This window comes from Monodon monoceros, unplaced genomic scaffold (assembly GCF_005190385.1).
Source record: "Monodon monoceros isolate NGI ecotype Baffin Bay Population unplaced genomic scaffold, NGI_Narwhal_1 Super_Scaffold_10, whole genome shotgun sequence".
Classification (NCBI taxonomy): domain Eukaryota; kingdom Metazoa; phylum Chordata; class Mammalia; order Artiodactyla; family Monodontidae; genus Monodon; species Monodon monoceros.
Window position 1 is genome coordinate 52,255,852 of NW_021703766.1, and position 10,353 is coordinate 52,266,204.

At 55.7% G+C, this 10,353-nt stretch overlaps 1 protein-coding gene across 1 annotated transcript in view; it reads right to left on the reverse strand.

Annotated features, from left to right (window-relative positions):
• The window catches only part of SHANK1 (SH3 and multiple ankyrin repeat domains 1), a 42,980-nt gene extending 33,243 nt beyond the window's left edge, over nt 1-9,737 (reverse strand). Inside the window, exons 1-7 of the mRNA XM_029239140.1 lie at nt 9,480-9,737; nt 9,073-9,276; nt 8,509-8,580; nt 7,118-7,226; nt 6,871-7,022; nt 5,017-5,184; nt 4,449-4,565 (exon numbers count right to left, since the gene is read on the reverse strand). Of these exons, the coding sequence (XP_029094973.1) occupies nt 4,449-4,565; nt 5,017-5,184; nt 6,871-7,022; nt 7,118-7,226; nt 8,509-8,580; nt 9,073-9,276; nt 9,480-9,737 (1,080 nt within the window). The remainder of the gene's footprint in view (nt 1-4,448; nt 4,566-5,016; nt 5,185-6,870; nt 7,023-7,117; nt 7,227-8,508; nt 8,581-9,072; nt 9,277-9,479) is intronic.
• Nucleotides 9,738-10,353: the final 616 nt, after the last annotated feature.

The following is a 10,353-nucleotide window of genomic DNA, read 5'->3' on the forward strand; positions in this document are numbered from 1 at the left end:
ATTAATGTCACCTGTGGGTTTTTTCCTTTTTTTAAAAGTGGCTCCTGAGACGTTTAAAATTACGCGTGTGACTCAGGTTATAGCCTATCGGACAGCGCTAACCTAAACCAGGGGTTTTCTTTATTATTATTATTTTATGGAAGTATAGTTGATTTACTGTGTTGTGTTAATTACTGCTGTACAGAAAAGTGATTCAGTTCAGTTACACACACACACACACACACACACATATCCTTTTTTTTAAAATTATTCTTTTCCATTCTAGTTTATCATAGGAGATTGACTATAGTTCTCTGTGCTATACAGTAAGACCTTGTCGTGTATCCCTTTTATATATAGCAGTTTGCATCTGCTAACCCCAACCTCCCAATCAGGGGTTTTCATCTTCAGTGGTATTTAGGGCCCAGACAAGTCTTTGTAGCGGGGGTGTTGGTGGTGTGTGTCATCCTGCGCATTGTAGGGCTTTGAGCAGCATCCCTGGGCTCCACCACTAGATGCCAGGAGCACTCCCCTCCCCAGTCGTGACAACCAAGGGTGTCTGCAGACATTGCCAAATGTCCCCTGGGAGGCAGAAGCATCCAGTTTGAGAGCCACCAATTCAAACCTCTTGGAGGGCTTACTATGTTGCATGTCTGGTGCTCAGCACTTTCGAGGAGGTAGCCACCGAAGGGCCCAACAATTCCAAGAGATGGAAATTACTGTCCCCATTTTACAGATGAGGAAACTAAGGTTTCAAAAGGAGCTCAAGGTCAGGTGGCTGGTGACGATCAGCACTCGGATTTGAACCCAGCTTTTTCTGACTCCCAAGCCTTTGCTCTAATCACACACTCTGCTAGACGCAGAAGGAAGGGGGCAGTGGGGCCAGGGTCGGGCAGTGGGGGAAGGGATGTCAATCACAACATGTCACTCTCTCTCACGCTTTGGGTCAGACACAATGTCTTTGCCCTGGCCTAGGAGGCCCCTGCTGATCTGCCTGCCCTGCCCCTCTACCCCCCCAGCCTCACCAACTTCATCTTCTACCACTCTTCCCTGCTCCCCATGCTCCAGCCACACTGGCCTCCTTCCTCTGACAAGCACACTCCTGCCCCAGGGCCTTTGCACCTGCTGCTTCCTCTGCTTGGAATTCTCTGCCCCTAGATCTCTGTACAGCTCACTTTCTCACTTTCCCACTTGATTCATGTTTTTGCTCAGATGCCACTTCTTCAGAAAAGGTCCCTCTGACTATCCTGTTGAAAATAACCCCTTGTCCAGTTTCCGGCTTTATTTTAATTTACATGATACCTGCTATGTGCCGGGCATTCTTCTAAGCCAGAATTAACTCATCTTCCTCATAACACTGCCTCCCTGAAATTATATTTCTATTTTATTCGTCTCTAGCATCTCTCCTCCACTACAATGTCCGTTTCAGAGAGGCATGGTTTTGCCTGTGGCACCCACCACCTGGCATAGTGCTTGGCCCGTAAGAGCTGTTCGATAAACACCTGCTGGATGAGGGGACGTCCTCTCCCTTCATCTTGGCCTGGCCAAACGCAACCTGGCCCCCAGCTCAGCTCCACTCCAGATCCCCAAGATGCTAATTTAACCAGAATTCACAAAACACCTGCTTGGTCTCACCCTCTTCACGTGACAAACCCATCAAGGATGCTCCTACAGGACAGGCTCAGAGAGGGCAAATCCATGGCCAAGGTCACACAGCCAGTCAGTGGGGCAGCTAGGACTCAAACCAAGCCTTCTAATCTTAGTGCTCATCTATCTCCTGTGAAAGCACAACTCCGATTGCCCAAGTCCAGTGGCTCTCCGATGGGACAGCAAAGTTAGCCTGGTTCGTTTTCTGGATGTGTTTGTGAGTGTGAGTGTGTGTGTCCATGTGTGCACATGCTGTCTCCCCAGCTGGACTGTAAATTAGTGCCATGTGTGTTTCTGCATATCTGCCAGCCCCCACTGCCACCTTGCCTAGCACAGGCCCAGAGCACCTCTTTCAGCTTAACCGCCAATTCACTACACTCCCAGAGAACCTCACATTTACTGGTGCGCTAGCACTTATCTCACTGTATTGCAACTATTTGTTTCCACATCTGCCTCTTCACCAGACTGCGAACTCCCCCCACCCTCCCGAGGACAGGCGCCGTGCGGTGTCTGATGCATCTCACAAGCGGGCACACAGTAGGCGCTCAGGAAATGTGCATGGAAAGGAAGAGGATGGAGGATGTGGCGTTGAGTCACTCAAAATTCAGTTCGTTCAAGTCATTCATTCATTCGTGGAGTCGTTCAATCTATCTCGAAGCAAATACCTGCTGAATGTTCTGAGTTGGGTGCTGTGCGTGGTCTTGGGGGAAATCAAGGCATCTGATCCATCATTCATTCAATCATTCATTCACTCACTCATTCATTCAACAAAGAGACATCTAAGCCTACTCTATGCTGGGGCCTTGGGACAGAGCGATTGATCAGACTTAGGCCCTACCCCCTGAGGAGCTCGCAGCCTGGGTACGGGCCTGATCTTCACCACCAGAGGCTAGACGGGCATGCCAGGAGGCCAGAGGGGCAGAGAGTGAGAAAATCTTTCAGACCCAGCTCTGGGCCTTGGGAAGCTTAAAGTCTGGGAGGGAAGACAAGGGGAGAGAAAGTAGGAAAAGAACTTGCGTTTGTCAGGCATCTATTTGCTAAGCACCAGGCCGAGAGCAAGCAAAACATTCACACCCTTGATCCTTTGCAAGGTAGGTGTTACTGACCCATTTCACAGATGACAAAGGAGAAGCACAAGGCGGGGAAACGGCTGGCTCATCCGACCCACTTAGAGTAACTGTTCCCTCTGTATAACTACGTACATGCTACATTTCCCCTATTCCGATTACTGGTATGGTTTCTGTCTCCTGACCTGATCCTGACTGATAACGGCAATGATAATGATAATAATAATTATTATTTTTATAGCTGCCTTCTAGGGGGTGAGCACTTAATACACATGACCTTTCATCCCCTTCAATCAGCTGACGTTATTCCCGTTTCCGAGAGCGGGACGGAACCTCAGAGAGGGGACGGGACTTGTTTGGGGCATCCTGGCCTGCGCACAGGCTACTGAGTCAGAAAATCCGGACACGAGGCCCGTGTCAGGGAGTAGGGGAGACAGATGCCCTGGCGGGGGGTGGGGGCGGGGAAGTGACGGCAATCTGACAAACTCTGAGTTCTCCCTCTGCGGGCGCAGACTGCTTGCTGCCACAAGGCAGCACGTGGCTACCTGCCACGTCCTGGCACTGCAAGTTCTGACGAGGCAGAAGGGACTGGGGCTGTTCTGGAAGACTTCCTGGAGGAGGGGGAAGAGGCTGATGGATCAGCCACAGCATGCCAGGCCCTGGCCTCCGAAGTCCTTGCAGCAACCGTCTAAGGGCAGGGAGCCTTGGGAAGCAGGTGGGGAGACTGAGACACCGGAGGGGAGGCTGACCTGCCCAGGATCACCTGGTGCACAGGTGGCAAAGTGACCGGGGTCAGCAGGCTAAGAGCCTCGGCTCTTGCCAACCCAACTGGCCACTACCTCACAGCTGAAGTGGGTACGCGAGACCCCCCCACCCCCCGCCAGTTCTTTACTGTTCACCTCCACTCACAACTCCTGAACTGCGGACTGTCCACCCAGCCCTGAATTGCTACAACTTGCGACACACTCTTGTCCCCTTCAGGGGTTGTGGTTCGGCCTTTCCCCTGTCCCCTGCAGTGGGTGATGCTCCCCTGGCAGCTGGAGACCCATTAGAAATAGGACCCTCAGGGATTAACATATACACGCTACTATATGTAAAACAGGTCATCAACAAGGACCTACAGTATGGTACAGGAGCTCTACTCGATATTCTGTAATAACCTATACGGGAGAAGAACTTGAAAAAGAAGGGATGCATGTCTACGGATAACTGAATCACTTTGCTGTACACCTGAAACTAACACAACATTGAATGTCTGCTCTACTCCGATATAAAATAGAAATTAAAAATTAAAGCAATAGGACCCTTGGAGTTTCTTGCATTTCCAGGAGCAATCCCGACTCTCTCCCCTCTGTTTTTCTGGCACAGGCTACGCCCTCTGGCTGGAACACCCTTTCTGCCCTCTTCTACTTGGCCAACTCATCATCTTAGCACTGATGGCACGTCCTCCAGAGAGCCACCTTCACCCCAGCCCCAAGGCCAAGGCCAGCTGTGGGCTCCCACAGGGACCTGGATTCCCGGTGACCGCCCTCTGAACACTCGGGATCATAACGGCAGGGTGTGTCCCTTGATGGAGGGGCTGCCTGTCTTAATCACTACTGTGTCCTCAGCACCCAGGTCTGAGCCTGACACAGGGAAGGTGTTCAGGAAATATCTGCTGAATGAACGAATGAAATAGTGAAAGAACAGAGGGCGCAGGGAGGCTGGGAGGCTGGAGTCGGGAGGAGGGCCCGGGGCGGGCGCTGCAGGGCAGACCTTATTGTAGAGGGCGCAGATGTGCAGGGCCGTGTTCCCCGAGGCGTTCTGGGCTCCAGGCTCAGCCCCATAGAAGAGCAGGTGTTCCAGGTGCTGAGAATGGCCCCTCTGGCAGGCCTGGAGAGGATTGGGAGTGGAGGAGGCTGGAACAGACCCACCTGGCCATGGCATCTGTCTGTCTCCTTCACCTCGAGGTCAGGAAGCTGTACATCCACCTCCCCTTCTCCTTTCAACCCCCATTCCTGCTTAGGAACTCACTCCGCCAGCTTTGCAAGTCCTTCCAAGGCCCAGGGCTCTGGGCTGGCTCCTCGGGAGGGTCGAGAGGCCATCCCCACTCATCTCAGGGATCGAGGTTTCCAGGTCCCACGCCATCCCCTTTAGGGTCCCGGTTTTGACGCCCTCATCTTTTCCTCTTTGGGGACCACGCTACTCCCACCCCTCCCCTCTGTGAGGACCCCAGCATCTGGAGCCCTAGCTCCTTGGACCGGGGTCCCTGATCCCTGACCCCCTCAGGGTCCAGCAAACCACCCATGCAGCCCCCAGCCCCTCCTGGCCGAGTCGGGAGCACCTGGTGGATCTCCTGCCAGCCATTCTCATCAGCTATGCCCAGCTGGGCCCTGTTGTACAGGAGCAGCTCACAGCAGCGGGGGTCGCCCCCCACCATAGCCGTATGGAACAGAGGAGTCAGCCCCCGGCGGTCCTTGTAGTTGGGGGAGCCCCCAAGATCCAGGAGCGCCTAGGAAGGGAAAAAAGAGGACAGTCAGGCACGTACTGGCTCATGCAGAAGGGCCAGTGGGGAGGGGAGTCCTGGGTAACCCACACTGGCCAATACCAGAGCTGGTTGTGCCATGATGCCCTTGAGCGACCTTGATACTGGCCCTTCCCCTCTCAGAGCCTCTCGTCCCTGTGAACTATGAAGGGATTGGGAAGATGCCTCCAGAGGACCCTCCCACTCTGAAATCCTGCCCAACCTTCCCCCATGGGCAACGACGTTCGGTGAGCCACTGAAGGAGCCTAATGCCTCAGTGCCCACCTGCTCGATAGGCTGGTTTGGGGGACAAATGAGAGAACGGAGTCTGGGTGCAGGATGGTCCCTGGCTGGGTGGGAGGTGTAATTAGGACCGGGATCCTGAGGACGAGGCACAGAAGGAAGTCTGGGAGGGGGCAAGCTTGGGTTAAAGCCACTTGGGCCAGCCTCGCAGGGGCTGGGGGCTCGGGGGCAGGGAGCGGGCCCACTCAAGTAACAGCTCTGGGCCTGGAAGGCTGGCAGCATCAAGCACGTTAGGAAAGCCCTGTGTGAGGAGAGTCTGCGGTGGCACTGTCCAACAGAACATGCGCAACGTCTGTGGTGACGGCAACAGCCTACAACCGCACGATCCAGTATGGCAGCCGCGTGTGGGTTACTGAGTGCTTGCATGTGGCTAGTAAGCCTGAGAAACGCAAGTTGTAATTTTAGTGCATTTGAATCCATTGACATCTACACAGCCCCACGTGGTTGGTGGCTGCTGGACTGGACAGCGCAGGCCTGCGGGGTAGGGGTGGGGTGCGGGCAGGTGCGGGGTCTGGGGGAGGGGTGTACATAAAGAGGGTCTGTCGATTCCAGGGCTGTAAGGCAGACCTCTGTGGCTGGTGTTTAGGGATCTTCAAGAAAGGGGTGGAGAAAGCAGAAGAGGCTCCGTTAAGCTGGAGCATCTATGAATCCTGGTGTTTATCGAGAGCTCTGGGGGCGGTCTAGCCTGACCTGTGTATGAAGAGGGATCGAGTGCCCTTGGGTGGGGGGAAAATAAGCCCGTTTTAAAATTAGACCGGGCGAGCTGACTCCGTGTATGTATTTTGAGGGTCTACGAGGTTCGTCAATTTGGGAAGGCACATTCTAGATGCTGCACTGGAGGAGGGGGCTGTGAGAGAAGGGGGTGTGTTTGGGGGGTGAGCTCCTAGGTTGGGAAGGGTAGATGGAGGGGCTGAGGGCCAGTGTCTGGAGGAGACAGATGAAGGGGCTGTGTCTGCAGGGTGTGTATGGAGGAGGGTCTGTATCTGGGGGCACAGCAGGGAGCTCACTCTGCATTTTAAAGGCTACCAGGAGAGTCTACAGGTCAGGGAGACAGAGGTAGGTGTTGGTGTAGAGCTGGGTCAGAGGGAATGGAGAAGTTCTGGGTGTCAGGAAATTAACATGATCTACCTGCGTGTAGGGCAAGGGTCCACGTGACCATCAACTACAGCTGATCATGAGCCCTGAGCTGGGGCGGGTGGGCACTCCTGGAGGTCCCAGGAGGGTATCAGATTCAGTCAGAGGAGTAGCAATGGAGGAGAGGTGGAGGAAGGGTCTGGGTCAATTGGCCCAATGCAGTCTGGGCGAGAAACATGGTAATTTGGGGGTGCCTCTGAGCTCTGGGGAGGGTCCCGGGAGGATCTGGCACCTCACCGTGAGAGCGAGGCAGTGACGGGCACACGCGGCCTTGTGTAGCGCTGTCATGCCATCCCGGGCCCGGAAGTCGATGTGGGCCCCGCCCAGGCACAGGGTTCGAATCACCTCTACAGAGCCTTCTGTCTGGGCAGCCAGCGTCAGGGGGGTCTCTGGTGGGGGCGGACGGGAAAGGCCGGTCACATGCAACCCCTAGGCCTTGTTCTTAACTCTCCAGCCCTCCCAAAGTGCCCGGCCCCCACCCTACCTCCTGAATCCGAGTCATGATAATTGGGGTCCAGCCCCTTGTCCAGCAGCCGTGCCACCTTATCGGATGTCCCGAGCTGTACGTACTCCAGGAACTTCTTCAACCCCGTCTGAGGCATAGACAAGAGAAGACAGGCCGGTCAGGAAGGAAGGGAGCAAAGCTGGGTTCTGGAGCAGTGCTGTCCAGTGGAAATACACAGGAAGCCACACATGTCATTGAAAAGTCCCTAGTAGTCGCCATTTTCTTTTTTTAAAAAAGGAAGGGGAACTTTCAATTACATTCAAATTCACTTTAATGACCTATCTCTCTCTCTTTTTTTTTTTTTGCGGTATGGTGGAGCCTCTCCCGCTGTGGAGCACAGGCTCCAGACGCACAGGCCCAGCGGCCATGGCCCATGCGCGCAGCTGCTCCGCGGCATGTGGGATCCTCCCGGACCGGGGCACGAACCCGTGTCCCCTGCATCGGCAGGCGGACTCTCAACCACTGCGCCACCAGGGAAGCCCCTGACCTATCTCTTTTTAATCTACTATATCTACAATATTACCGTGTCAACAGGTAATCCACATGAAATTTATTAATGAGATATTTTACTTTTGGGAGTACTGAGTCTTGCAAATCCAGTGTGTATTTCACACTCACAGCGAGGCTCAGTTCGGACCTGCCACACGGCAGGTACCCAGGGGGCCGTATGTGTCTGGAAGCACCTGCAGTGGATGGTACAGGTCTGGACGGATGGAATATTTTGGGGAGGACAGAGACAAATGCATGGTGGAGTGGGGATGGGGATGAGAAGATGCCTGGGAGCTTTCTTCCCAAGTGTCAAGGATCCTTCACTTCACTTCTGACCAAAGCAGCCCCCTGGCTTCTTCCCAGCTTTTGGGGGACCAGAGGAGATGCAGGGGACATATAGTCTGAGGACTGGAGGGCAAGGAAGCAGGAGGATAAACGTGGCTGGGGAGGAAAGCATCGTTGGATCTGGTAGAGATTTAGGCTCTGGGATTGTGGGAACTGCAGGGTGTCTATGAAACAGTCCCTAGGCAGAGGGATGCTAGATGTCAGAGTCACAGGCCAAGGAAGGGGGGCCCTGAGTGGATATAGGGAACCTAGGAGATGAGAGGGGAGAATCCAAAGATGAAGAAGGTGGGACCGTGGTGGAAATGGTGTGAGCCTGAGCAGAGGCACAAGGAGGAAAGAGAGAAGATAAAAAAAGCTATGATAGGGTTAGCAGGGGCACTTGGGGTTGTCCCAAATGTGACACAGCATCCCAAGTTAAGTGGGGCACCCTGGCAGAGGCAGAGAAGGCTTGGAGGGCTGTTGGGAAGAGATAGGAGAGAAAATGGTTGGGCAGGGAGCTCCAGGTGGGAGAGCAAGTGTCAGCAGGGTTCTCTCACCTTCGTGTGCAACTTGGCCAGCTGCTTCTCATCCAGGTTGGTCTGTTTGTAAACTCGGGTCTTGTATCGGAACTGAGGCCAGGGGTGGGGTAAAGGGAGAGACAGAGACTCAAAATCAGGGGTCTGGACCCCCTTCTGAGCCAGGAGTCAACTCTGGGTCAGGGTGGAAACAGCCCCAGAGCCTTGGCTGGGTGGGCAGAGCGGCGGTGCTAGGCCACTAGGGGCATGTGGACTGCAACCCCTAGGGAGTCTGGACCCCATGGGGAAGGTTCTAGAATACCTACTGTAATTGGGCATCCTTTCCCACTTTGATTGATAATGGGAAGCTTGGGGCTGGAAAATGACTTGCCCAAGGTCACTCCACCGGTCAGAGGCAGAAGGCACGGTAATTTGAACTCAGGCCTCTCTGGCTCTGATTCTTAGGTGCCCCCCGAATCCAGAAGAGCCCACTGGGTTTTCCCTTGCCAAGGTCTTGGCTGGGAGAAAAAATGGGGAGGGGGCAGATGTGTCTCAGGACGTGTCTTCTGTCATCTGTGAAGGGGCCAGGAAGGCTGTGGGCCTCACCTCCAGGTAGGGCACCCCCTTCTCAAACGACTGGGGGTACTCCCGCAGCAGCCGTTCCTCCTCCAGGAAGTTGGCGTCGCGGCCCGACGTGGCCGGCTGGAACAGGCCATAGTTGAGGACATCCTGCAGGCTCTCGCTCAGGGCACAGAGCACCTGCTGCTTGGCCGTCCAGATGGTGGCATCTGGGTTGAAGCGCAGGCATTTCTGGTGGGGGAGGCAACAGGAAGGGGCCTGAGGTGGTGTGGGAAGGGGCTGTGGGTGATTCCAGGGACAGAGTGGGTGTTGGGGGCAATACGTGGGGGTCTGGAAATTGGGGGCCATGTGTAAGGACACCCAGCACCAGAGGCCTCCCCGTGCAGGCTCGGGTCCCTCTCCCGCCCCGCCCCTCCTCCGGCCAGCAGGCTCACTGTCTGGTGCAGGTCAGGGATGCCAATCCTAAAGACCATCATGCTGAAGTGGGCGTCGTCTGGGACAGACATGGAGCGGCCCTGGAGGCCTCGAACCGAGGCCAGGCTACCAGGTCCCCCGCTGCTCCGGCCCCGGGTCCCCCGGGGGCCTCTCCCGGGCCCGTCTGGGGAGCTGTCGGACTCTGAGCCCCCCTCGGGACACTCGCTGGCACTGTGGCGTTCCTCGTCCTCGCTTGACACGGGGCTGTGGGTCATCATGGGGCCACGGGGCGACGGGGGACGGCAGCATCACAGGCGGCTGCGGGGGGCCAAGGGCGGCTGTCAGACTAGGAACCCAGACCCCCTGGAGGCCACAGGCGCACTCAGTGGACAAATGGTCAAGGGCAGCCGCCCCACCCGAGGGAGGCAGGAAGGAGGCTGGACACACCCCCCAGACACTCCTACAGCCTCCAAGCTCTAGCTCTAGAGCTCTCTCTCTCTCTCTCTCCCTCTCCCTCTCTCGTGTGCACACACACACACACACACCAACCCTGCCATGCTTCCTGCCCGTCTCCTTCCCTGCCCTTGGCCTTGCTCGCAGCCCCCCGCCCCTCCTGCGCCCCACTTTGCCGCTGACCCAGCGTGGTGGTGTCCCAGAAACCGCAGAATCACCGCGGGAGCTACTGGCCCACTTTGCCAGGCCACGGATAAGGCAGCTAAAATTAGCTGAGGACAGACAGGTGGGCGACCCACCGGCATCCTGCCCTCCTGACCCCAGCCAGGGCCCTCACCTGAGATCCTCCCATCTTCCTCCTGGATAACTGGGGTGAGGCTGAGATGTAGTAATGGGGAGAGGATAACTGGGGTGAGGCTGAGATGTAGTAAGGGGGAGAGG